The 26,823-nt window shown below is 39.9% G+C and overlaps 1 protein-coding gene across 8 annotated transcripts in view; it reads left to right on the top strand.

The window, feature by feature from the left end:
* neo1a (neogenin 1a) overlaps positions 1-26,440 on the top strand; it is a 230,446-nt gene extending 204,006 nt beyond the window's left edge. For 2 of the 8 annotated variants that reach the window (XM_024296393.2, XM_024296398.2), the window contains exons 16-29: positions 1,259-1,354; positions 6,395-6,618; positions 12,414-12,552; positions 13,974-14,081; positions 14,904-15,098; positions 16,442-16,474; positions 16,669-16,731; positions 18,604-18,730; positions 18,861-19,105; positions 19,982-20,074; positions 20,305-20,475; positions 22,152-22,439; positions 22,586-22,725; positions 24,338-26,440. In XM_024296393.2, the coding sequence (XP_024152161.1) occupies positions 1,259-1,354; positions 6,395-6,618; positions 12,414-12,552; positions 13,974-14,081; positions 14,904-15,098; positions 16,442-16,474; positions 16,669-16,731; positions 18,604-18,730; positions 18,861-19,105; positions 19,982-20,074; positions 20,305-20,475; positions 22,152-22,439; positions 22,586-22,725; positions 24,338-24,490 (2,075 nt within the window). In that variant the 3' untranslated portion in view covers positions 24,491-26,440. Of the gene's footprint in view, positions 1-1,258; positions 1,355-6,394; positions 6,619-12,413; positions 12,553-13,973; positions 14,082-14,903; positions 15,099-16,441; positions 16,475-16,668; positions 16,732-18,603; positions 18,731-18,860; positions 19,106-19,981; positions 20,075-20,304; positions 20,476-22,151; positions 22,440-22,585; positions 22,726-24,230 lie in introns of all 8 variants that reach the window. The other 6 variants (XM_024296402.2, XM_024296395.2, XM_024296396.2 and 3 more) reach the window with 6 other exon arrangements.
* Positions 26,441-26,823: the final 383 nt, after the last annotated feature.

Below are 26,823 nucleotides of genomic sequence, written 5' to 3'. Positions count from 1 at the left end.
GGTGACAAAAAGGTTTACGCAATTTTTAAAAGAATCTGCAAAAGTATTTTTTTGGATTTCCTTAGCAACAGTGTTTTTTGTTAATCATGCAAAGTATTGTGAGCATTAAATATATGAATCCTTTATGTTCACAATATTTTGTTTTGTAAAATGTGCGAACAAGAAAATTCTTGTTCTGTGAATTCACCGTGCTAATGTTAAAGTCAACATTTTTTCCCAAGTAGTTTTGTGATGACGCTTAAGGAATTAGGAGGTGATAGAACAAACTCCCTAGGATGACATTAATTTTTGTTCAAGGTAGTAAAGTTGATCTTTTTAAGTTCAAGATGGCGGCCTCATACTGAGATCAAAAGTCAACGAAACTTTGGTAGTTGTAGTCTTAAGCTGGCAGCATGTGTGTGAAATTTTGTGAAGATTGCTTGAAAAAAGTTTTATTTTCCCATATTGTGCAAAAATGTGAAAACTGCCTTATTTCACAGTTTACCACGAATTGGGTCATAGGTCATGTGCCCATCCCAAAAAAATTTTAAAACTTCCTTTGGATATCCCTGACACCTGTGTTTTGGTTTCATAAGTATCAGGATCTGACTGAATTTAAACTTATCTAAAGTTAAAGATCTAAATTGAGTGTGCTTGGAAGTTGCTCTGATCAGACCATTTTTCCTAGGGTTGGGTATCAATAATACATCCCAGAAACGATTCGATTAGATTCACAAGAACCTGGATCTATTCGATTCCAATTTTTTTATTTGTTTTATTCTTTTGATTCTTCAATTCAATTCAATTTTTCATTTATACACATTTGTTTAGAAATACACTAATAATCTACTATATGATTGTAATATATTTATATTAATCTGAAGCAGTTATTTATAAATAAATAAAATAATAATATATGTAAATAATGAGATTATTAATATCATACAGTGTTACATGGATTCTCAAAAAGAGACGCTTTAACAAAAAATTTTCAGATCATTAACATTGTAAACATCGTTCTGCCTCTCCTGGAGGGTGTTTCAGCTTGACCACTAGATGGCGATCTTGCTGTAGCAGTACACCTTATTCCAGAAGAAGAAGAAAGTAAGGAAAAAAACGATGTCTTAGACAAAAAATGGTTACTTAAAACATATTTCCTTAAAAGAGTTTGGAAAATTCATGGTTGTGAATTGATAATTGATCTATTAAGCTTAAATCGATTCAAATCGATTAATTGATTTTTTTAACCCAGCCCTAATTGTTCCTTCTTCTCCTGCAGATCCCAGCTCCCAGTACGTGATCACACTGAAGGCCTTCAACAATGTGGGTGAGGGGATCCCAGTGTACGAGAGTACTGCCACCAGAGCCCAGTCAGGTAGGAGCGATAGGCAATCTAATGCTCTAATTTATTCCAGCTCAACAGCTTTGGATAGCACATCTTTTCAAGAAGTTTCAATCTACACACTGAAAAAGATTGAGCTGACATTTGCCTTTGCCCTCTGTCTAACCTGATACCAGCATCACACAGAATGAGGCTCTTCTCTAATTTATAAAGGAGTAAGGGGTCATGGGTCAGCCTTGGAGCTTTAATTACCACTCCTCATCATGACCACAAGTATACTTAAATCTCTTTTTAATCAAACCTTCATATGTTGCCCCCAGAGTTTTCTGCAAGGCCTGATAATTACAATGTGGGAAATAAGCTCATGAAATGTTGGAGCAGACTTTTGAGTTGGCACGTGTGGCCAAGAATATGCCGTGACAAGCAGTTTAAGTCTACAGAGACAGCTAGTAAACTACGAAATCGTCTCATTTTAGAGCCTGTCAATTAGACAACAGTAGCAAGCGTGTCAAGGGTTTAATAAACTGGAAACCCCAGGGAGGGTAGTGATGTTGTACAGGTTGTCAGGGTTAAACAACCAACTTACTATTTGTCATCCAAGTTCGACTGACCAATCCCGTTCTTCTGCACTAGTGAGTGACTATGTGGAGGCCTAGACAAGACTCTAAAAAAAGGAAAAAAATATATATATATTTTTAACATTTACCATATTTTTGGGACTAAAAGTCGCTTAGGAGTATAAGTCGCTAACGCCAAAAAATGTATAGTAATGACAAAAAAGTCACACTGGAGTAAAAGTCGCACCTTCGGGAAATATGTATTTCTCATTGATGCTTATTTAGCTTTATGAAACATTGGGGGGAATCTGGTATATTAGTGCAAAATATGAATGATTACTCAGATAACCATAGCATAAAATACGACATAGTATTAGGGCCAGTTCACAAGCCAAAAAAATGTTTTTAAATTACGACTTTAAATCTCTTAAATTTACGGGAAAACTAATTTTTGAATTACGAGAATAAAATCGTGTATTTATGACTTTAAAAGTCATAGGCTAAATTTATTACTATTTTCCTGTAAATTGACAAGATTTATTGTTGTAAATGTACATGTTTTTTTCTCGTAAATTTACAACTTTAAATCTCGTGTATTTACGAGAAAAAAGTAAGTATCAAAGTAAGTGTTAAACTATGAAAATAAAGTCGAATATTTATGACCTTAAAAGTCATTGACTTCATTTATTACTTTTTTCTCATAAATTTCCAACTTTTAAACTCATACATTTAAAACTTTAAATCTCATAAATTCACAAGATTTAAAGTATTAACTTTTTATGAATTTATAATATTACTTTTTTTGTGGACCTAACACTCCATTGTAATAAATCAATATCACTTCAAATCCTTACATCCGTTGAATTTTTCATCATCTGTGTTGCTTTGGAACAATTCCGACTAAGCTTGGCGTAAGAATGAGCGATGCTTCTTCTTCTGTCAGTAGATAATACTGATACACACACCTGCGGTGCCCTCTAGTGGTTGTTGCCATTTAATTTTTTGAAAACATCCACATACAAGTTGCACCTGCTAAACGATGCAAAAATACCAAACAAAGTGCAACTTTTATGCTGAAAAATACGGCAGTTGATAAATTAAATCTGGTGTCTCAAATTCAATCGCAAAGGGGACCAAAATCCAAAACACACCTTAGCTCGTCGGCCGAACAGGATAAACATCTATTTAACACACTTAGACCAAATGTTTTAAACTTTAAAAACATCACTTTTTAACATTACTATAAATAATAAAAAATTCAGGAATATTATTCCAGGATAAATCAACTTAAACCTTAAATAACTTTCAATATTTTACTCTCCGTAAACATATATTTTGCCAAAATTATTCAAGTTAGAAATAAGCGCAAGATAACATTGGGCCATTAATAACAATAAAATAAAAGTACCTGGCGGGCCATATCTGGGCCCTGGGCCTTGACTTTGACACATGTGAACTAAAGAAATAAAAACAAAAAAACAACGATATTGGCCTTTTTTTTAATGATCAAACAACCCAAACAATTATTTGTTTATGACAGTTTGGTTTTTAGTATCCACGGAGCCACAGCTGTGTCTTTCCTCTTCCTCTGATGTACAATAAACCAGCTTTGTTCGATTAGCCAAAGAATCCGACCGTCCTGTTTGGCCGCCCGCCAGACGATGCATAATTCGCTAAGCCTCAGATCACGACCCTGTTAGCAATTAGAAGTAGAGCTTAAGTCCCAATCCCGGCTGCTTAACAAATGATCTTAAAGTGCAAAACGCTGCCAGTTAGACTGCGTGTTCGCGGAGCTGACACAGTTTATGTGACAGATCCAGCAGACTAGGAGCCGCGCTCCCCGGAGTGTCCCAGAATGTGGACTGCACCCAGCTCCCCCCCATCCCATCCAGCCTCCCGCCTTCCCGCTCAGCCTTGATCGCTGCAGTTTGCCTCCTGCCTCAGTGTTACACCAGCAAGTATGAGAGGGGCGGGGTGCCTGGTGACATGATTCACGTCAACATGCTTCAAGGGGGTGCAGTGGGGGGGTGCTTTAGACTACGCACACACCCACAGACTGTCATGCTTCTCTCTAAGAAGCTTCTTCACACAAACACACAAGCGTGCGCTCACGCAGACCCCCCGTGGTGACTTTGGCAACCCTTCGTCAGATCCAAACGTTTCCTCTCAAAGCAGAACCAAAAGCCCACCACCATCTTGTGCTGCCGAATCCTCGGGGGCGCGTTCCCTTCCTGCCAGTTTGTTCAAGTCGGCGTTTAAAAGCTGACCTACATATTACTTTTACTCTTGAAGAAGAGAAAAAACTTGGCGAACTTAGGCTGAACGAGAGCTACATTGTACTCTGTCTGGTGATGTGACATGTTAATTGTTGGAAATGAGAAGTTTCAGCCGATGAATTTTTTTAAAGGCCAGTTCCTGCAGACTTCTCTACAGAAATGCAGCCTGCAGGCTTTAGTCTCCCTCATGCAACACACAAACACTTGTTACAGGCGCACAAACAAACACACCTCCTACTAGCTGCTGGGAGTATATTTAGGGCACCAAAAGTTGTCAAATGGACGAAGACAGAGAGGAAAGGAAAAACAATTAATCGAAGAGGAGAGCCGTCTTGGGTGACTGAGCATGTTTTTTGTTGTGAAATTTGGAGCCCAGAAGCTCGTCTTAAAGCATTTATTTTACTCTGCAGTGTTTGCCAGGAGCTGCTTGTAGAGCCCCTCTTTTGCTTTAGACACTGTGCTTTGTGGGCTGGAATAGACAGAGACACTCAGCACAACCAATTTTCTGTAACCCTTTAACACCTGAGGCGTAATCGGTGACACTTAAACACAAAATCGTTAACGTACTGTAACTTTTTAACTGTTAATGCGATCAACGTAGTTCCAGCAGATCTACTGGAATTACATTGACTGCATTAACGGTTGAAGAGTTGCAGTAAATCAAAGCATATAAACACTAGAGCTTGGGTGTTAAAGGGTTAATAAAGCTCATACCTGCTTACAGTTTCTCTCAGGCTTCATACACACCGGGCATGTGACCCGCATTATTGAATTTGCATTTAGCCCTCGGTGTTCACACTGGACTAGGAGGGAGGGGCTTCTTCTTCTTCTTTTCTACTGTTCACTAGTGTATATCCGCCAAAACATAACCAATTTTTCACAATAAAACACCGCGATTGACAAAGGCAATCATGTTTTTATATCCAAACAAGCATACAATCACAACACACACACACACTTAGACAAAACACACAGACGGACAGAGTGTAAGTAAGTGTAATCCTACTAACTACTTGCTTCTTCTTAGCAGAAACATGGAGTAATATTTTTAGGTTATTAACTTACCCATGATTGTGAAAAAAAAAGCTCTTGCAAAAGCGCCTGTCAAACGTCGCAGAAAAATGCGCGTGGGGTGTGAATTGCAGGAGAGAGTGGATGTCACACGCACTCCACTCCACAGCGCTTCCTCGTCTAGTGTGAACCTAGCATTAGTGCCATAGAATTCAGGCCAGCCACAAAGGCAATTATTAAGTTCCCCTCATTAATCAATTTTCAAATGGTTGGCACCACCAAATCCAAGTCCCCAATTGGTCAAAGTTCAACTGGTAAAACTTTCAACGCGTGTTCAACGGCCAACGGTCATAGAAACTTGCGTAGCGACACGTAAACTCAATAGATCTGATCGCTGAAGCCTGAAATGCGTGTTTACTTTTACATGTTTTTCATTGGAAGCGGTCGCTTGAACGTCCGTTTCCAAGAGCGGTGTGAACGAAGCTTGAAACTTGTTGAAGGTCTTCGGGGGATGGGGAAAAAATCCCCGTCTAAGAAACTTTGATGTCAAACTACAGCCGGTGCAGAGTTTCCTGCAGCTTTAAAGCAGAGCGCTTCAGTCAGGCTTTAGAGTCCAAACACCTTTGAGCCTCAGATGAGAAGCAGCACATCCATATCCAGCCCTCTTCTGAAAACTCCAAGCTCATCATTCTGTGTTTCTCTGTGCACTGTGACCATGTCTGAAGATGACCTGTCTCTGAAATGCCTCTTAATAGTAATATGTACATGAAATATTAGATGTGATAATCTGCCTACACTCTGGTTTTCCACTTATCTATATCTTTTTGTATGCATAGATAACCTCATCTTCTCTCTCTTGTAGCGCCTCAGTAACTATTGATAGAGCATCACATGATGTTCAGTTGCTTCTTTATAGCCACCAAGTCTGTAGATTTGTCCTTCTGTAGAGGTCAGTCTGTTTTCCTAATAGAATTTCTCTCTTTCTTTTCACCCTTGTCAATCCTACCCTTGTGGTATCTGTACAACACCCTACCACTCCCATCCAACCTTACGACCATCCTCCATCCGTTTTTTTAACGCATTAACCTTGTTTTCTTTCCTCCATGTCCCGCCCTGCATTGTTTTTATTTTTTTGTCACAACCCGATCCACCACGTCCTCCTTACATTTTAATGTGTGTGCATGTGGGTTTGCTGCCTGGCACGCGAACCCTCCCCGCTCCTCCCATAGACCCTGATGTTGACTTGTACGAACTGTTCCCTGCTCCATACACCCCAGTACCAGACCATACTCCCATGATGCCTCCCGTGGGTGTCCAGGCATCCGTGCTAACCCACGACACCATCAAGGTGACCTGGGCAGACAACACTCTGCCGAAGAACCAGAAGATCACCGACAACCGCTTCTACACGGTGCGATGGAAGACCAACATTCCTGCCAACACCAAAGTGAAGGTGAGAGCTCCATCTTTGTTCTCTCCTTTTGATCATTACAGATAAAGTCGTGCTTTCTGAAGGTCTCTCTCTTTTTTTAATCCAACAAAATAAGTGCAACCTTGGCTGAAATTTTCAAAAGTCTGACAAGAGACACAACTGAGTGTTTTTTAGACACTAATGATGTTCATATGCGCACACTTTAGGGGATGAATTTAAATTACTCAATTTGCTCTCTGACAAAGAAATAATCAGGTTACAGTTTGAGTAATAGTGCCATTTGAATATTAAGGGAGAGAACAACAAAGCAAATCAGAAAACTCACATTATAATGCTGTAAAGCACACAACAGAAAGAAGTGACAGAAAATTCCATTTTTTTTAATTCAGATATTTTTTAAAACCTTTTGAAGAAATCCGCACAAAAAATGCCATTATCAATTATGATGCTTTGTGTGACTTGGTAAGTTATTTACATGAGTGTCCAGGAAAAAAAATGCACCTTATTTACCCAGTGTCTCCAATTTGATCCACACATTTTTAACATAGTGTAACTGTATTATAAAAATATAATTATCAACAAATGTGCCATTCTTTAAAAAAGCAAGTAGTTATTTAAAGAAATGAATTTAAAATAGTTGAGTTATTCTCACGGCAGAGTTTAAAAAACTGTGCTAAACTTTTCTCACGGAAAGTGCTTTTAAGACTTCATGAAGGCAGCCGTTTTGAAATGAGCAGGAAAACCTGTAGAGTACTATAGTGTTCCATAGTTAGAACCGTATGTGAGTGCCGCAGTCTTTACGTAACTTTAAAAGTGCGATAGGAAATCCCACTGCAGACGATCACGTTTGACCTCTGCAGCGCTGTGAATCTCTTTCGTTGGGTTCAGATTTTCGCCTGACACCACAGCTGAACTGCAGCGAATAAGGGAGGGATTAATGTACTTCCTATATAAACAGCGGGTTATGGCGTGAACCTACGTGAGTTTAGAGTTTTATGAGGTCGGCAACAGAGCCTGTAGCTGCAATCATCTAGTCGCCAATATGAGCTAGACCGCTCCAGCATCGCACCTGAGCTGTAACACTTAGCATGTAATCTTATGGTCCCTCATACCTCATTTGTGTAACTTCCATTATCCTTACAAATACTTTATGATACACTTACCACACACACGACAATGGTACATTTTATTTTCATGGCGTCCCATAAGGTTGCCACATGAGCCTTTAGCGAACTGCAAGACACACCTGTGCTCCCTTCAAGATGCGGTGGCTCCTCTCTTTGTCCCTCCATGGGCCCAGACATATCAACAACCTTCAGCAGTTGTTCGGGTCGGATGACTTCGGCCCAATCTGAATTCTTCCCTTCTCCCTACTCCTACATTTAGCCCTCCAAACGGACAGTTATGGAAAAAAAGTGTCTTGGATTATGGACGTCACTTTCACTCAATGACGTCACCAATAGCCGCAGCTAGCGTTAGCGCAGTGCTTCTGGTACTTGAACATATATAACAACATTGGTTGCATAGCTTTAAAAAGGTCATACTACAACAAAAAGTCATTACTGATATTTAAATGTCAACTTATGTGCTTCGGACCCACGTACCCTGGTGTTCTGTGGCACAGCCCAACGGGGAACACCCTCGCGACGGAGGTCTCTGTATCCCTCCACTTGGAGGGTGGGATCTTAAAAAAAAATATTTAGAACAACCACTTCCACTACAAACTCACCTTCGATTGGAAGGTTTGGGAGAAGGTAAGAATTCTGATTGGGCCTTAGGCTTTACATGTTAAGTCTTTGCTGTGACCTGTTACTACTGTTCCCCTAAAAAACGTATATTTTCTCTATGGGTTCACCCAGTGGTCTATTATAGGGGTGTGTATTGGGAAAAGTGGCGGTACGATACGTATCGCAATACGCATCTCACGATATGACGTGTATCGTGATATATCTCAGGACTGTACCATAAAAAATATTTCACAATTTTTTAAAGAGAAAAAAACCCAACTTTCATGTTAATAAAATGGTTAAACAACATTATGCACTGCAACCATGTAAATATATGCTATCAACATTTTAAATCGATACAAGTATCGTCAACTAAAAGATCGCAATGTATCGCTAAATCGATTTTTTCCTCCCCCCTAGTCTACAAATCTAAAATTTCGTGTAGGCCCCATACAGGTTTGCCCATTTTCTGCCCGCAGACAGCCTGTATCTACCCATAGGGCAGTTTTGTCTAAGGCATAGACACTGTAACCCGATTACAAACCCTGCTCGATGGGTTCTGTTTCGTAGATTGTACCACAGTGTGCGTAAACCCAAGCACAGGTGTAAGCAGATGATTTGCAGCTTACAGAAACCAGCTCCAAGCCCTGCTCTGTCAGAAATCCAGCGTGCAAGAACATTTGTTTACACTGCCGTCATAAAGAAGTCTAATCACACTTCATCTAATTTCACGCTCAGCTGGGTGACGGTTTGGAGGAGACACAAGTGCAGCTGTTTAGACACACAAACTCTTGACAATGTCGGAAAGATTAAACCTCCAAAATTTACTCCAGAATGATATTTTCAGATGAGGAGATTTCTTTTTTTTTCCCTGTGGAGTGGCACCTGGATGAAACACACAGCAGCTGCAGGAATCGCTGTTTTGTCTGCAGGTGTCATGTGACAATAATGACTGTTTTTGCGCAAATATCGACAGATGTGTAGCAACAGATCAGCAGGAAGAGGCAGGAGTATTTTAAAGCAGCAGCTGGCCTTGGCTGCTATGCACCTCGGGGGGCAAAGTGGTTTATATTTTCATATCAAGTATTTATGATGTGAGGGGTTTTAAGATGCACAAGGTTGTGCAACATTTATCAAGTAATCAGAGGTAACTGAGGATCATTTGTAGGAAGGCTTTCAGACGGAGGCAGAAGTGAAGGATGACTTTGCTCCTGTGGGTTTAGTGAGTTCATAGCAGCTCAAAATCACTGTGTAAGCATAAACAAACAAACAAACCATTAGTCTGTAAGCGATCCTTAATAACCAAGTTTTTTTTTGTTTGTTTGATGAAAGTTTGCCTTAACAGAAGTTTGTTTCATCTGAAAAAACAGAATTTTCCCAGCATGCCAGGCGATGCAGTGCACGTTTGTGCAACCTGCGACAGAGCAGGGCTCAGATAAAGCGCTGCATTTACTGATTAATTATTCAACAAGGACAAGACAAACTGAGAAGCAGAAAAAAAAGGATTGTGTAGACCTGACAGTGCACACTCACATGCACAAACAAAACAAGTGAAGCCAAGAAGTCCAGCAGAGGAGGCTCCTCTGCTGCTCCTTTGTCGGTATGTGGCTCTCATACACGAGCCGTTTCTCCAGCTTTATGATTTATTTAGTGTTGTTGAAGGAATGCGTAAGGATTAAAGAAGTTTATCAGGAAGGTGCTGGTCTCTGAGAATGTTGTGTTAAATGTCTGTGTCTTCATTGAGGTTTACCCAACAGAAACGCCGTCACCTTAACGTCTCTGCATGAGCGAGTGGAACCAGACGGCCTTGTGCATTATTGAAGGGCCGCCTGCTCTTAAACTGATTCTGAAGGGGAGTTTTCCTCTCCTATCCCCCTGCCCTCACTTTGACAGCCCCCAGAGGAGGGCTGAGCTTTTGTGATTGCACGTTAAGCTAGTTTTAACAAAACCCTTTGCTTGTCTCAGCATTGAGATGAGATCGTTACATAAGTGCTTATGTCAAATTTTATATCATCCTTCTTTTTTTCGTTGTAGTTTAATGCCCTATTTTACCTTAAACTGATTTGTAGTCGCTTGGATCACAAGGTTATCAGGAGGGAATCTGTCATTTGAATTTCACACCTCATGCATATGAGAAGATGCAATGGTAGTGTAGGTACCATATGCGTTCAGCCTGCCAGATCGGGACGGGGCCTTGCGACTTGATGATGTGTAAGATAGTGATTGGTCCAACCCATTGGACCTCCATCAAGTGACATACGACGTGACACACATGTAAGGATAATGAGAAATGAATGCATGACACCTCAGATGAGGTTGAACAGAGGTTTAGGCCTCTGGGAATTTATTCTTTATTCTTGTTATTTCTTCAGCTTAGATCACTTTTTCACAAAAAGCGGATTATTTGATACATAATGCGGCTTGTTGCACGGTAACATGGCAGGATGCCACCAAGCTGGGAGAGCCGACACAGAACTCGACTGCAGCGATAAAGTGTTGCACATTTGAAAAGAAGACCTGGACAAAAGTTGAATTTGTTTTTCTTTCGTTTGCTGAAGTTAAGGCTTTTACTGAGCAACTAGAACACAAACAGCACACAAGTTTAGTTAATTCTCAATGTATAGATATATTTTTTCATGTATGTATATATTTCATGTTTTCATGTTTTAAAATTGCCCAAATTAAGTAAACAATTAAATTTGCATTGCCCACTCGTATTTTAAGTGCGTCTGAGGCTAAATTTTATCATCAGTCGCACATATATAAAAAAAATTTAAAGAAAGTGACTATTCGCACGTAATTTTGGAAGTACGTACAGCCCGTGTTAAACCTCTTTCTTGGTTGCAGGGACCGGAGAAACCCCAGCTAGAATACGCACTGCTCACTTTCTGTCCATCGCTGAAGAGAGCTGTTGTTAGGGAAGGAGCTGTCAGTGCAAAAATAATCTAATGTAATACTGAGTTTAGGTCATAAAAGGAAACGTAAAATGAAAACAAACATAAGTAGAGCCCGAGGAGATCTCAACACTACGTAGTTTGTCTAAGTGGCGTTGCTGTACTGTGACATCATCACTAGTCGCCGTACTGATCTGGCAGCCTGACCACCTATGGTACCTACAGCTTAACTTGATCCAGAAAATTGACGTTTACACGTCAAAGGATTTTTAGGACAAAGCTGCTATTACTATATTCTATTTAAAAAAAGGAGTTAAGACATTATTTAATTCTGATTGTTCCAAAAAATAAAAAACACAACATTTTTACAGCATATTTACTTTTTTTGTTTTTTATTTTATATCTATTTTTGGATTGGACAAAAATTGGTTTAGATTGGTTTGTTTCAAACCTAAAGTACACAAATGCGAAACAAGCCAACTTTATTTAGTATGAACTAGACCGCATGATTACAGTAGGGATGCAATAGGATTGATGTAATTGCTAATCGCTATGAAGTAGAAACCGTCCATAACCACATTTTATTTTTATTTCAAGAGGTACTGTAACTTATGGGTTTCTTCGTGTATGCTGAGTATCCTCATGCAAAATCTTTATTCACATTCCATGCCGCACTCACAAATATGCACCGACTTTGCAGAACAATGCAGTTTCATGTATTGAATTTTTCATTTATCATGACATCAGCATGTGTGGTGTAGCAGCACATCCAAATAGTGCTTATAATTCTATAAATGCTTTACTATTAAACTGCACTCCATTTGCAAGTTTACAGAAACATCTCAATAATTTAGAATATAACCAACATTTTTTTTTCTGTAACTTTGGAAATTATGGAAATGTGTGTTTTAAAAATTCCCACACATCCACTGGTGTATTTAAAGTGTCTTTTAAAGTTAATGATTATAACTTCCACTTGATAAAAACCATATATTCAATATTTTAGAAATGAGATATTTTAATGAAACATTTTAGAGACTTGTGATATCACACTGTAATTTGATCATTAATCCCCCAAAAAACATGAGAAATGAATTAATTTGACATTTGTTCACTTATTAAGAAATATATCACCAAAGGGTGACTCATGTTGTCAGAATTAGGATTCAAACTAACACTCCCTGTCTCCCACCAGATGGCCAACACCTCCAGCCTGAGCCACATCGTGACGGGTCTGAAGCCCAACACTCTGTACGAATTCTCCGTCATGTTGACCAAAGGCCGGCGCGCCAGCACCTGGAGCATGACCGCGCAGGGCACCACCTTCGAGTCCAGTAGGGTTCAAAAACACCTTCATCAAAAAACACAAACAAGCACCTGTATCAGTGTCTGAGCACATTTAGTGTAGGGGCAGGAAAAGGGACTGAATAGAGTAAATCATTATAAAACAAATAGTGAGAAGAAGTGTCTGAGAATGTGTCTTTAACTTTATATTAAGCTAAAAATGTAGTGACTGCCATCATTTCTACTGAAGATTTAACGTGTGGTCACAACACACTTTTTGCTTAAAGACCCACTCTGAGATTTGTGTGTGATTTTAACATGTTCGTGTGCCACTTTTTGATAACAAAGGACATATATTAAGAAAATTAAGCTCAAATTTGCATTTCGGAGTGTTTCTATTCAAATTATTGTGAATCAGGAGCAGAGGAAAAATACAGTTAAAACAAAAAGATTTTGCAACGTCAATGTATCCCCTTGTAGACGACTGAATCCACGCATTACTGACCATTTCTGTTGCTCCGGTAATGTAAGGTTAGTGCAGGGGTGCATGGGTAAACTTTTTGACTCGTAGGATTCTTAAAATTTGACAATTGGGCCACACCGGAATCAGATCCTCTGCATATTTTGTTAATTCTATCTCACAAGAAAAAAAAATGACATGGAATCTGAAAAAAAAAGATTATTTTATTTTGATGTAAAATAAATGAATGTACAATATATCCAGGGGGTATTCAGGGGGGTTAGGGACCGGAGGCATCCGCGAATACGGAGAGCCCTCCTCTACCACGGCCAGAGGGTGTCTGTTACCAATCCATAGTCATCAAAAACACTTCTATATAAAGATGATCAATGAAATGTATTCCAGTTTGGCGTCCCCGAATAAATGGTTTTAGGGTCCACAAATGGCCCTCGGGCCATAGTTTGCCCAAAACTGGGTTAGTTCAAGCTAGGGGGAGTGTTTATAAACAGAGAGCTCTCAGCATCAGAGAAGCGGGGCGGGGTTGCTCTGTGCCAACAGTCCCGCCCACAACTCATGGGTGAATTTCTAATTAACTGTTGTTGCTCTGCAGAAACTATGTCCTAGAAAATAACACATTTTTTTAAAGTTTTGGCTAAAAACATCATCATCATTATTAAAGGAGCACTGGGAACTCTTTGGAAATAGATCATAAGATGATCCGAGTGGGTTTTTAATTAACTTAATCAATGGTTTCTATAATATGTTGGTTTACTGAAGTATTTACAAAAAGCACTTATTATCTTTAATCTGTGCACTAGAAGGTGAGGATTGATTACACTATTAAGAAGACCTGATCTTTCTTTTTGAAGGAGCGGCTTTTTGACGCGGTCATTTCATCCAAGTCACCTACAACTACCACGATTAGCCGTCTCAGACAGAACACACTCATTTATCCTAAAGGCATTTTATTCTACTATCTTCTGCATTTACAACACTCGATTCCCTCCGCAGTTCCCAGCTCTCCTCCAAAAGATGTGACTGTGGTGAGCAAAGAGAACAAGCCTCGCACCATTATTGTCAACTGGCAGCCTCCTTCTGAAGCCAACGGGAAAATCACAGGTGAGCCTCAAACTTGATTTGTCGTCGAGACATAAAGAAGCCTTTAAAGCAAAAGCCAGGAAACTCACCTGTTGTTTCTAAGAGAAGACATTGGGTCCAGAAGTTTAGGACTTTTTATTTATGTCAATAATCGTCATGCTATCATCATTCATGTATTATTTGTATATTACCAAGTTTATCGTGTGAGTTGCATTTAAAAAAAATACTTGCAATAGATCAAATCCACAAAGTTATTTTCATTTTTTACAAAAGTTATAGATGTTTTAAGGTTGTAAACCGCCTCACTACTCAGGTTTCTAAGACAGACATGAACGTTCAAACTCAAAGTTTAAAAATTAAGTCCAGTATTATAGAATAAAAACAAAGAGCTGATCACGATCTAAGATTTATATAGATGAAATGCATTCTGTGAGGCAGTGGTCCCCAACCTTTATCAAACCATGGACCGGTTTAAATTATCTATAAAGTTTCTGAAAAAAAACAAGAAACCTCATTAGATATTTTTTATGAAAATGATGAAGATTCAATGAAACAAAGTTGATCATTTGTAAAAGTAATTTCTTAGAAAAAAATCCAAAATAAAAACGTCATATGTTTTTTTTCCCCATAATGGCTTTTTAGGCAGGTCTGGGTATCAAAATGAAAACTTCCTTTGTACTTTCAAAACAAAAATATATTAAATTTTATGTTATATTTAAGGTGACGTGCCTACACAACAGGGGCGCTGCTTGGGAAGAATTTTTATAGGGCTTCTAATACAACGAAAAATTTGCATTAGCCCCCTGTTTTAAGAATACATGCTTATCCTTTTTCTATTTCTAGGATACATCATCTACTATAGCACAGATGTAAATGCTGAGGTCCACGACTGGGTTATTGAACCGGTGGTGGGGAACCGCCTCACACACCAGATCCAGGAGCTGACTCTGGACACCACCTATTACTTCAAGATCCAGGCCCGGAACTCGAAAGGCATGGGCCCCATGTCCGACGCCGTCCTCTTCCGCACTCCGAAGGGTAAGTTACAGCGGCTAACTGTGACAGGGAGGAAACACACATTGTGACAACAAAAAGTTATTTTAGCACAAAATACTTCCCTTCTCTGTAGTTTCTTTGTAAAAGATAAAGAGTAAAAACAAGTTTTTATGGAGTTAATCTCTTCACGCCTGACTCTATTTCCAATTCTTTTAAAATATTCTTACATGTTTTTGCCGTTCAAGGTGATGCTAACTTAAGTGAGGTCCTGGTTCTAATGTGTTGAGAATTAGCAGAAGATAAAATGAAATTGTTAAAATTAAATCATTTTATATATGCTTCTTTCTTGGAATTAATATATTAGCATTCTGACAAATTTTAGCTGAGAAGCTAAAATTATTATTTCACATTTTAAACTTTAGTCAACAGAAAAATTCAAAGTATAGTCGCTGAAACAAAAACCACGACCATTAATCTCCAAAGTCTGTGCTGTGTGGCAAACACAACCACTTTGAAAGATGTAGATGGTCTTTATTTGCTATTATGTTCTACTGTTCTATTGATTATAGACTTTCAACATTTTACACACTCCCTGAGATCTGTAGAGCCTCAGTTTGAGCTGAACATGCTTAGATTTCAATTTCTATGTAAAAAAGTGACAAACAGCAGAAAATCTTACATTTTATTGACCTTATATTAAATGTTTTGGTTAGGATCACATCATTTGTTCTTGTCCTGATAACAGACTTTTAATTAAAAGAGGCATGTAATCTTGTTTTACACTTAATTGTAAAGTTTTATCTCTGAAAAACTGATGTTACTTTATCTAGAAACAGTATCTGAAATGAGCATTAAAATACTTTTAAAGCTTGGATTTAAAAATCAATTTAAGCTTCTTTAAACATTACAAAAATAACAAAAGCAATATCTTTAAATGAAATCTTGAGCCCCCCAAATTCTGTATTTTACATATTTTTTATATATACATAATGGCATTCCACTTTCATTTGCCCTCGCCCTAAAATCTTCTGTCCCGACCCTACCCCATGTAAAAGGTTTTAGCTCCGCCTCTGCACAGGATACTGTTCAAAATGGTTTATATTTAATTGTGGGGAAACTGAAATCTTTTGTCCTGACGCTTTGCTCCTAATATTGGCTTGGCTGTGTCTGCAGCACATTCTGTTTAAAAGCTGTTTTGTTTTTTGCTGTTTTTCTGTTTCTTTTGCCCCTCTTGCTACTCACAAACCCCATTGGTCTTTTGATTTCGCTGTCCTTTGCTGCTATTTTCAGCTAACCAGTTTCCTTTTTTTTTCATTTGTTTATGTTTTCTTTTTCTTTTTGCTCTCTATTGTCTCTTTCTCCCTGCTCTCCTTTGGCCTGTTAAGCTGAGTCCTCTGACAAAATGGCTAATGACCAAGGTAAACTCCCTCTTCATACTTTGTCACTGCTGACCGCACCTCATGTTCCTTTCTTTGAAGGAGCTCCATCTTCCGGGCTGAGAACAAGTTGCATTGCATGACTTGAAAAGTTGTTAGCACATACGGAATTTTTCTGATTGTTTGGTTTCTTTGAACGAGTCTGTTGAAAATAAAATGTTTTTCTTTCATATCAGCCTCAAATTTACCACCAAAGCTGCCGGGCAATCATCCCCCACCGGATCCTGGAACTCCACTGGGTAAGTCCTTTCTGCTCCATCATGCAGAATCTGATTTCAGATCTCATCTCTTTAACCAAAACCAGGAATTTACAAATTATATTTTAAACGGCAAATATTAATGTTGAATCTGATTGTTCTTTCTGGAGCAAAACCGATTCTCAACAAAACCACTAATCCAGCTGTGACAGTATAAACATGAATGAGTGCAGATTGTTTTTAATGCAAAACTTCAAATCACTTCTTCCAAATTTGGTTTTGCTGTACAATTTTGACCTTAAACCAAAAACCTACAAATAATAAAGATAACACAACATTTGAACCTGCACCAAAGTCATAGGTAATACTGCTAACTCTGTTACAAATTTATCTTACTTGACTTACTGTATGTGACAATGAAACTATGTATATGTTAACTCTGTATATATTTCATTTGTTGTTACACAAAAGAAAGTGAAAGTAGGTACAACTTTAAAAGTAACTGAGATTTTAAGTCACAAAATTCACAGAAAAGGAGAATAATGATTTGGACAGCTCTGCTACCCTGGACACACCCAAACATGTCTGATCTTGGGAGTTTATCATGGTTTGGTCTGGTTAATCCCTGGTTGGGATCATTGATTGTATATGAGAACTGGACTGATCAACCCCTCCCCCCTCACATTCCAAACAAGAAATACCCACTGGTTCTGAGAAGCTAAAATCCTAAGGACTTCTATAGAGTAATGAATAGCTTTAAATCATTCTTTCTATTGGTCAGAATAACCATTCTTGCTCTGCCACGTTCAAGTTATAAACTGGTCAGTCAGATGCCTCGATAAAAGTATTCGGTCTCACATTGAATGTTTCACACGTTTGATTGACAGATTTTGTGCAGCCTGTTTTCAAGGAGGCCTTCCAACAAGTTTACTCCTGATTGGTTAGAGTGGTTACCCAAGATAGGTTGACTCAATTGACTCGGACAAGGGGTGTAGAGAATAAAAATGATTCTGCGATATATCATGATACTTGGCAATACCTGTATCAAAATAATAAAATTCTGGTCTCACATTGAATTTTCCACATTTGACTAACAGATTTTGTGCAGTTCGCTTTCAAGTGGTAGGGGTGGGGTCTTCCAACAAGCTTACTGGTTGGATTGGTTGGCTTGACCGACTTGGACTACGGTTGTAGGGAAAAATCCATTCGGCGATATATCGCAGTATTTCTTTTGGCGATACTTATATTGATTTGAAATACTGACAAGATGATATTTAATTATTTATTTATGCGCGTCCTTCGTTTTCATTTTCCATCTAAACCCCTGTCCGCTAGTTGGCAGCACAGCACATTTCGCTGAACCAGCTTGTGTTAAATTTAAATCATTAAATAAAAATAATTTTTACCATTTTGTTACAATGAAAGATGTATTTGAGTCTTTTTCTAAGTCATACTATTTAAAAAAAGAAAAGGATATAGGCAATATATCGTGATACATATCGTGAGACATGTATCGGGATAAGTATCGTATCTTGCCCATACACACCCCTAACTCAGACCAGTCACTGCTTACTGACAATTTCTGATTCCAACATGGAACCAGAAACACAGACGTCCATATTGCAAGAAAATGGCGACTGAATTTACTATTAAATAGAAACCAGAAGTTAGCCGTTTTCTAAGGGTAGCATCACACTCACTCGGTCCAGTTCTCTTATACAGTCAATGGTTGGGAAGTCCCCTGGGACTGGGTCATGCGGGACATCCTACAGAATACTACATTAGATAATGAGTTAGATAAGCCGTTTAGCAACAAATGTGTGCCAAACAACATGGATTTGATCTTTAACTTTTCCCATAAATTACTGGTCTCAGTGAATATTTTATGTTAAATCCGGTTTGTCTTTCTTCTAGGTGTTGGGAGTGGTGAAAACCACATCCTGGTCATCGTCATCATCGTATCAGTCGGAGCCTTCACCATCATCGTGGTGGTCGTGGGAGCGTTCCTGTGCACTCGTCGCACCACGTCCCACCAGAAAAAGTAAGGAGTAAATTAAAAAAAAAAAAAAAAGGAAGGAGTAAAAGCTTCCTCTTTGTTACCTGTTTAAACGGACTCAGCTGCAGGTAGGGTGAACTCACTGTCGGCCCCATTGGCTTCCTGTTCTCTGCAGGAAACGAGCCGCCTCGAAGTCCTCGAATGGCTCCCACAAGTACAAGGGAAACTCCAAGGACTTGAAGCCGCCCGACCTTTGGATTCACCACGAGAGGCTGGAACTGAAACCCATGGACAAGTCGCCGGACCCCAACCCGGTCATGACCGAGACGCCCATCCCCCGCACCTCCCAAGACATCACACCTGCTGACAGCGGCCTTGAGAGTAACCCCCACCTGCAGCAGAGGCGGAACTCCTACCGTGGTCAGTGTCTTGTTTTGGAAGTGCCAGGCTCCATGCCTGAGCTCACAGGAGTCTTGAGCGTGCCTGGCAGGCGGCAAATAGCATTTTGAGGGATTGTCCAAGGAAAGATAGGATTATGCTGGCAGGAAATGAGATTCGTACAAGTATGCTTGTGTCTGGAAGAGTCCTGGAGAGACTTTGTAATTCGTCTTTGTGTTATTGTGTTTGATCTTCATGCAGAACATTCCATGCTTTTCATACATGATGTACAACGCTCAATACATGTCATAATAACCAGAAGATCATAATGAGTCAGTCAGAACCATTGATTGTATAGGAGAACTGGACTGAGTGAGTGTGACATCACCCACAGACAATGACTTAGTTCCGGTTCCAATGAAGTGAAATTAATTTAGTTGCTATTTTTTTTGTTTTACGGACGTCGACATATTGGAACCAGAAATCATCAGTGATTGGTCCGAGTTGGTCTAAGGCAACATTTCTATGGCGACCACTCTATCCAATCGGGAGTGAGCTTGTTGAAGGCCACATCCCCACCATTTGAAAGCAATCACTGGAGAATCAGTCAATCGAACTCTTCGAATGTTTCACATGAAGCCACATACTTTAATTGGAGTATCTCATTGGCCAGTTTTTAACATAAATAAAGCACTACAGAAAAAAATAATGAAACTTTTAGGATTATCAAAAATATGTTAAAAAAAGGTATCAGAGCAAGAATGGTTGTTGTGACTAATATAATGACTGAGGGATGTCAACTTCCTGTTGGGAGGGAAGGGGAGGGGGTCACTCAGTCCAGTTCTCATATACAGTCAACAGTCAGAACCATTGAGTAGCAACCATCTCTGATTGGCTGGTTTCCACCAATCCTTCTAGGCCACGAGTCAGAGGACAGCATGTCTACTCTAGCAGGCCGACGAGGGATGAGGCCTAAAATGATGATGCCCTTTGATGCGCAGCCCCCTCAGCGTAAGTGTGTGAGATGTGTGAGAATTCAACACTTTTAAACTCTAAGAACAGCAATCCATTTCATGCTTTTCATAAAAAAACGCTAAACTCTGTCTTTGTTTCATGAATTTTTGTCGGAAAGTTGTATGTTTTTTTAAATAAGTGAAGCGTCTGCGTCGTCATGGTTGCTGCAGCTGGTTTAACATCTCATCCCTGTTTGTTTGTGTATCCGTGTCCATTTCCATTCACAGCTGTGATTAGTGCTCATCCTATCCATTCGCTTGATAACCATCATCACCATTATCACATGGGCAGCCTGGCATCACCAACACGCAGCTACCTCTATCATCCGGGCAGCGGGCATTCGCGCTCACACACCTGCGCCACCCCCATATCCCATTTAGAGAGGGTGGACTCTACAGGTGAGATGGTGCCACCTGCTGGACAAAGGGGAGAATGCTGCAGGAGAGATGCAGAGGAGAACAGGGCGGGTTTTAAGGAGAGAAGCTGATTTGAAAATGAATATACACAGAATTAATATATACAACTGTTATTTGGGGTTGTTTCCAACAGAAAAATGCTAGGTTTAAAATAGGTTATTATTATTAAAAGTTCAAGTAAGGCAGGCTTTGAACGCTACATAACATGAATTTGTGAATCTGACAGTGTTGGTTTATAATATTCTTAAGTTTATTAGTGCACAACTGATGCCTCATTTGTGTTCATTAGATAACCCATGTATTTGTGTGCAGAGAGATTTTTGAGATTGAAATCATTTAAAATGCAAAAATTTACCATATTTTAATGAAAAAAGGCTTTTCTAAGATACACCAAAACATTTTCAACATCCTCAGTTGCTCATATAATTTTGACAAATGTTGCCTTACAGTTGTGAAGTGTGTATTACACATTTACATCTATTTTGAAATTAGTTTCTCTCAACTGGGATTTAATTTCCATGTTTATGATCCTTCATGCTTCTTCTTACCTATGACTGTCGATCACTTTCATTATTTCATCATGAGTTCACCTGTGATCTGTGCTGGGAACGTTTTTTTTTTGTTTAACTCACATTTATTTCCCAACATTTCTCTGCCAAGTATTTTAATATACACACCTATTTTTTTTTTCCTTTTCTTGGTGTGGATAAACTAAAGTGCTCAGCAGTTTTAAACTAAGTTTTTTACTAAATGTTTTTAGAATATAAGTACGTCTTTCAGATTTTTTCCTGATGAGTCTAAGTAAAAAACAAGTTATGTTATGTTATAAGAACAAAATTCTGAACCGCTCTTAGTCTTGCTCGTCACCTAAAGGCCTACTGTAATAGGACTTCATACCATGGGTATTAGCCCTGTACAGACAGCTTCCAGGATCACTCGAGCGCTCAAACCCCTCCACCAGGGGTGGCAGTTCACGGAGGGGAAAAATTTAGTGTGTTGCAATTCTTTCTGTGCGACCAGATGATTTCTCTATTTTTCATGAATTATATTTATTTGAAAATATGAATTAGCCGAAAATTATTATCCGTACTGGGTTTTGGTTGAGTGGGGGGAACTGAAGTGCTCAGAGAAAACCCACACAAACACACCTTTGAGTGTGTCGCCCTTTTTTTTTTTTTTTTACATTGCAATGTGGGCCCCACATGGTTTACCTTTGGGCCCCAGGTGGGTTTGTCCACGGGTTTCATGGTAGCCCCATCTGTGTTTGCCCCCACTGGCTTGAGTGGGCGCTCAGTAATGTCATGTTTACATGAAATGAGAGCATGGCTGGAGAGCAGCTTCTCGAGTTTTACCGATAAGAAAACTGTGGTGATGGTTATTGGCCCTAGCAGCCCTGTGACCCCTCTACTCTGGACCTGGGTCCCCTGGCCCCACATTTTAAACACTCAGTCACAAATTCAGGTTTTACTCTGGATAGTAGTTTTAAACTTGACCGTCACATCACTTCTGTGATGAGTAAACTAGCTTTTTTTCTTGATTCTTTTTTCTGAGTCGTGACTGAAATGTGTTCAGGACAAAATCAATAATAAATCTTTTTTTGGAAGCTGCTTAGTGTTCTATCCTGTAGACTCATTGCTCCTGCGTCTCCTCTTCTCCAGAGTCGGTGAGGAACACCCCCAGTACAGAGCCCCTCCCACCCGCTACGGCCTCCTCTCAGGTCTCCTGCCCCTCTGAGATCCTGGCTGACCCCGAGGGCAGCTACCACGGCTCCTCCACCACAGACGAGGAGCCCAGCTACTCCAGCAACCTGCCCCCGCACCGCTCGGCCCACCCGCACGCTCACGCCCACCCGCTCAAGAGCTTCGCCGTGCCTGCAATCCCCGTCTCCAGCCATCCATCATACGAGTCTCCTGCTCTGCCGAGCACGCCCCTGCTCGCCCAGACCGGTGAGACCCTGCTGCAGTGCAGCACATCCATCGACGACACAGTCTGACCCAAAGCTAACCTGAAGAATTTAGCCAAAATGAGTCTCCTAGGATTTGATTGATCCTCCACTAACTGTAGACTTCCTGTCTGCACTTTCCTCCCTCAGGGCCTCCCACTCACCCCCACGTTGTGAAAACAGCTTCCATCGGAACACTAGGACGGACACGAACGCCGATGATAGTCACCGTCCCCAACGCGCCCCCTGAAGTGCCAGAAACCAGCAAGATGCTTGAGGATGTAGACAGCGTAAGTATGGCTGACTAAAGCACTAAAAACCGGCTTTTTGGGGGGGGTTTGGTTCGTCCACCTGACAGTAACTACTGCCTTCAAATTATTCCAGCGTCACGTCACACTTTCAAATCCATGTCAGGTTTTTTTTTGGGCACTGGATTATGCTGTTATGCTACGATCACACCGGGCTCCAAAACACACGTTCAAACAGCCACTTGGGGCTTCAGCGTTCAAAACTGTCGCGTTCATCCAACTTTTAAATCAGTTTTCTATGGAAGTTTTTCTGTTCCATCAATTCTGAATTTTTTAAACCTTTAAATTTTCTTAAGTGACTGTTGGCTCATAAGTTTCTAAATCTGTATTGTCAGTATCTTAGTCTTGGAGGAAGGGTTAGAGTTAGACATTTAGCTGCGTGCAACACAGCAATGTGCATCTTGGCCTCTCGTAAATATTTGGAAATAACATCAACCTTTATTTGTCTGGACACGATTGATAACACAAATTCTCATGATTGTTTGCACGGATTCAGAGGACTGTTCGGAGTGCGGAGCTGCATTTCTACATTCAAAAGGTCATATCGTCCAAAGTCACTCAGAGAGAAAGTTCTCCTGAGCCCAGCAGCTCACTCACGCAGATCTACGGTCTGAAGCTTTCCCCGAAGCAGAGCACTCTTCCCTGCCTTCAAACACAAAGTCATGAACCTGGTTACTCTGTCCAGAACCGCGGTTCTCTCGTGCAGAGCAGCCAAACGGTCCTGTTGGGCGCCTCAGAACCTCCGACTGGAGCGCCACACTGTCTAGCAAACGCTGACGTCACTTCAGTGTCATGATTTGATTGGCTGGTGCTCTTAGATCGACTACTTGTTATAGTGAGACAAAAAAAAGCAATTTTTTTTCCATAGAATTTTGTTTCCGTCAAATTTCTCAGAAAGAAAATTCAAAGGTTTAAAATGTCAGAATCTGCTGGAGCAGAAAAACTTCTACAGTTTTCAGCCTTTACGTGCATTTAGTGAGGCACAATCAGGGACCTGGATTTGGGAGTGACGTGTGGATTCTTCAATTCTCAGAGGTGCCGACTGTTTGAAAGCTGTTCATATAGGAGAAATTATGACACCAAGCTTTTCAAAGATCAGAATAACGTCGAGAAAGAAAAAATCTGGATAGAGATTTGTACCTCTACGACATTTCACACCAACGTTGAGCACATGCGCTAGTAGAGTCAAACTTCTACCCGTTCTTGAACGTCCATCACATGCCCGGTGTGTTTGTAGCATGACTTTTCACTGGACTTGTTGTAATCACATTTTCTGTTTGTTCTTTCTCTCCTTTTATTCTTTCCAACCTCACTCTCACCATTCGTCGTGGCATTGTCGGCTGCTTCTCTTATTTGTCTAATATTTTGACCTTTTGACCTTTTAAACCCATAACTGGAATGATTTTGTTTTCCCCATCTGTCTGGCTGTTGACTTCCTCGTTTTTTTTTCCCCGGTTTTGTCTGCTGTGGTTTCTGTAATGCTTCAGTTTCATTGACCAATCCCTGAGCTCGCTTTACCCCCACCCATGAAGGAATCCCTTACTGACCCTCTCCTTCCTTTCCTCCTTTCCTCTCCTTCCTTCCTTCCTTTCAGGTGCTTGCTTCCCTCCCCCCATGCCCCTCGCCTGCCCCCCGCAGTAACCCTGTTCCTCTCCCTCAGAGCTACGAGCCCGATGAGCTCACAGAGGAAATGGCCCACCTGGAAGGCCTGATGAAGGACCTGAACGCCATCACCACAGCCCCATGATCACTGATGCAACGTGCAGGCTCAGACACGCCCTCTCTGCCATTCACACAAACACACACACAAATACACAACCAAACCTTGCAGAACCAGAGGCCAGTGGACACAGAAACCGGCTTGTTGTGCTGGCAGAAGCTCTGGCGTCCCCACTGCAGACAAAAGAAGCAAACCTCCAGACTGAAACTTTTTTTCAAACCCCCACCCTTGCTCAGTCTCAGGAAGGAGATTGCCATGAGAGGGAAGGAAACGTGGGAAGCTTTACAGCATATGAAGAAACTTTTACATTTCGGTCGCCTTTTAACCGGAAGATTGTGAATTTTTGGGGTGTTTTTTTTCTCTCAGCAAAAATTTGTACAGTTGGTGTTTGAGCCGAACACTCGCTCAAAGACGGTCGAGTCGGTGTCACGACAAGAGGAGGACGTCCAAAAATTGGCTGGTTTTGATGTTGGTGCTCGTGCAGCACAGTCTACACACAGTGTTTGTTTGATTAGTGTTTCCTTTGTGCATCTTGTATATCTATTGGGCCATTTCAGTGAAGTGAACATTGGATTCAGCCCCTTTACAATCCTACATTATTTTTTTGTATTATTATTTTCGCCTCGTCCTCTTGTGTCATATATTTGCCATGACTTTATATTGTTTTCTATGTTGTATTATTTTTTTACACACATATCCTTATGAACGTGTACATATGTTTTATTTTTTATGCTGCCTCATGATTTTGACATTTCCCATAGTTCCTTTTATTATTAATATTGTTATTTTGTGGGATTTCAATCGAGCTCCGTTTTCATGAGAAGCCCGACGCGGTTCTAGAGAACATTTCATCGTCCTCTTTGTACGCTCTTCAGCCTTTTGTGTTTGTAGTGGGAGCTCCGTTCTGAAAGCCTTACCAACGTGTTTGTACGTCGGACTGTGGAGAACAACTCTGCGCCCCCTCCCCAGGCCAGGATACCTCGGACTCAGGACGCCAACCCCTCCCCAACCTTTCCTAAAAGAACAAATCAATCAGTCACAAGTTTTATATAAAAAAGTTGATTGTATATTTGGGAAAAAAATAAATACACAGCATTTTTTTATTATTTTCCGGCTGTTTTTCTGCTGAACAATGTGGACATTTTGCCCCAGCAGAAAGACGTTTTCAGTTCTTTTCCATCAGATTTAGAAATCATAAACGCAAAAACGTTGGCCTTTTGAAGGAGACTCCCAGAATTCCCTTTGGTTTTTACATGAAAAGTTTTGTATGAAGAAAAATCAAGACACTCATTCTGTACACAAAATGTCTGCTGTAAAAAAAAGGAAAATAAAGGTTCATCTGAGAAAATAGTTTTTCATGACCCTTTTACCCAAAGATATTTGTCATTAGCAATCATGGTTATTTGCTCCACTTTTGTGAATGCCATGTTTCTCATTAATGTACATTGTCATGAATGTGAGTACAACTGTGTAAGAGATTTTAATGATGGAGACGTACAAGCAAACACTTTTGTTGGGCAGATGAGAAGAACACAGATGGGAGCGAGAGGACTGGACTCCGTTTGGGAAACGACCTTTTGAGTTGTGAACAGTTGAACATTTATTGCACTTTTTCACAGTTTTTGGAAAGTACATTTCTTACATATCTTGTGTTTTAAATATCAAAAGCTGTGTGTGTAATGTAGTGTGCTAGGTAAGCAGCAGGCAGCTGGTCTTGTTATTATTGTTTTTATTTTTTTTGCTTTGGAGATGATATGAATCCAGCAGTCCGGATGTTTTACTCTGCAGTTCATGATGACGAATTCTGTTGTTCTGCTTGTTCATGTACAGAGTTTCTTTGCTTTCTGTAGAAAAAAAAACAACAAAATGTGGCTTTTTAAAAAAATGTTGAAAATGTTTTGAAAAAAAAAAGTTTTTTATTGGTGCTCCTATACATTATGTATACAAACTATCATGAATACTAACAAAGTAAATGTTTCTGCTTGTCTTCTTTTCAAGTATGATCAAGAAGCCAATGCTAACGGTAGAAATTGCATCAGCTAAAGCCTAATTTCAAACTCACTAGAACACTTGTTTTGATAAAACACTGAATTCCACTTTACTTAAGTTTATAAAGGAAATATGCAGTTTGGAGTCAAATTACCCCGATACTTGTACATTTAATTTGGTCACAGTTAGCACACCTGCTGCCTTCGGCTAATGCTAGCAGTGGCAAACAACCTCCACATGAATAAAAATGTATACTAAATATATGATATTTATAAAGTTGGGAAAGTTCTATATATTATTTGAATTTGTTAAACGCTAAACACTCCCATAATTTAAAGTACAATTGTTAATTGTTAACATGCTAAAGCTAG

Source organism: Oryzias melastigma, linkage group LG3 (genome assembly GCF_002922805.2).
Source record: "Oryzias melastigma strain HK-1 linkage group LG3, ASM292280v2, whole genome shotgun sequence".
In the NCBI taxonomy this organism is placed as follows: domain Eukaryota; kingdom Metazoa; phylum Chordata; class Actinopteri; order Beloniformes; family Adrianichthyidae; genus Oryzias; species Oryzias melastigma.
Note: the sequence above shows the minus strand (reverse complement) of the source record. Positions and strands in the feature narration are given on the sequence as shown.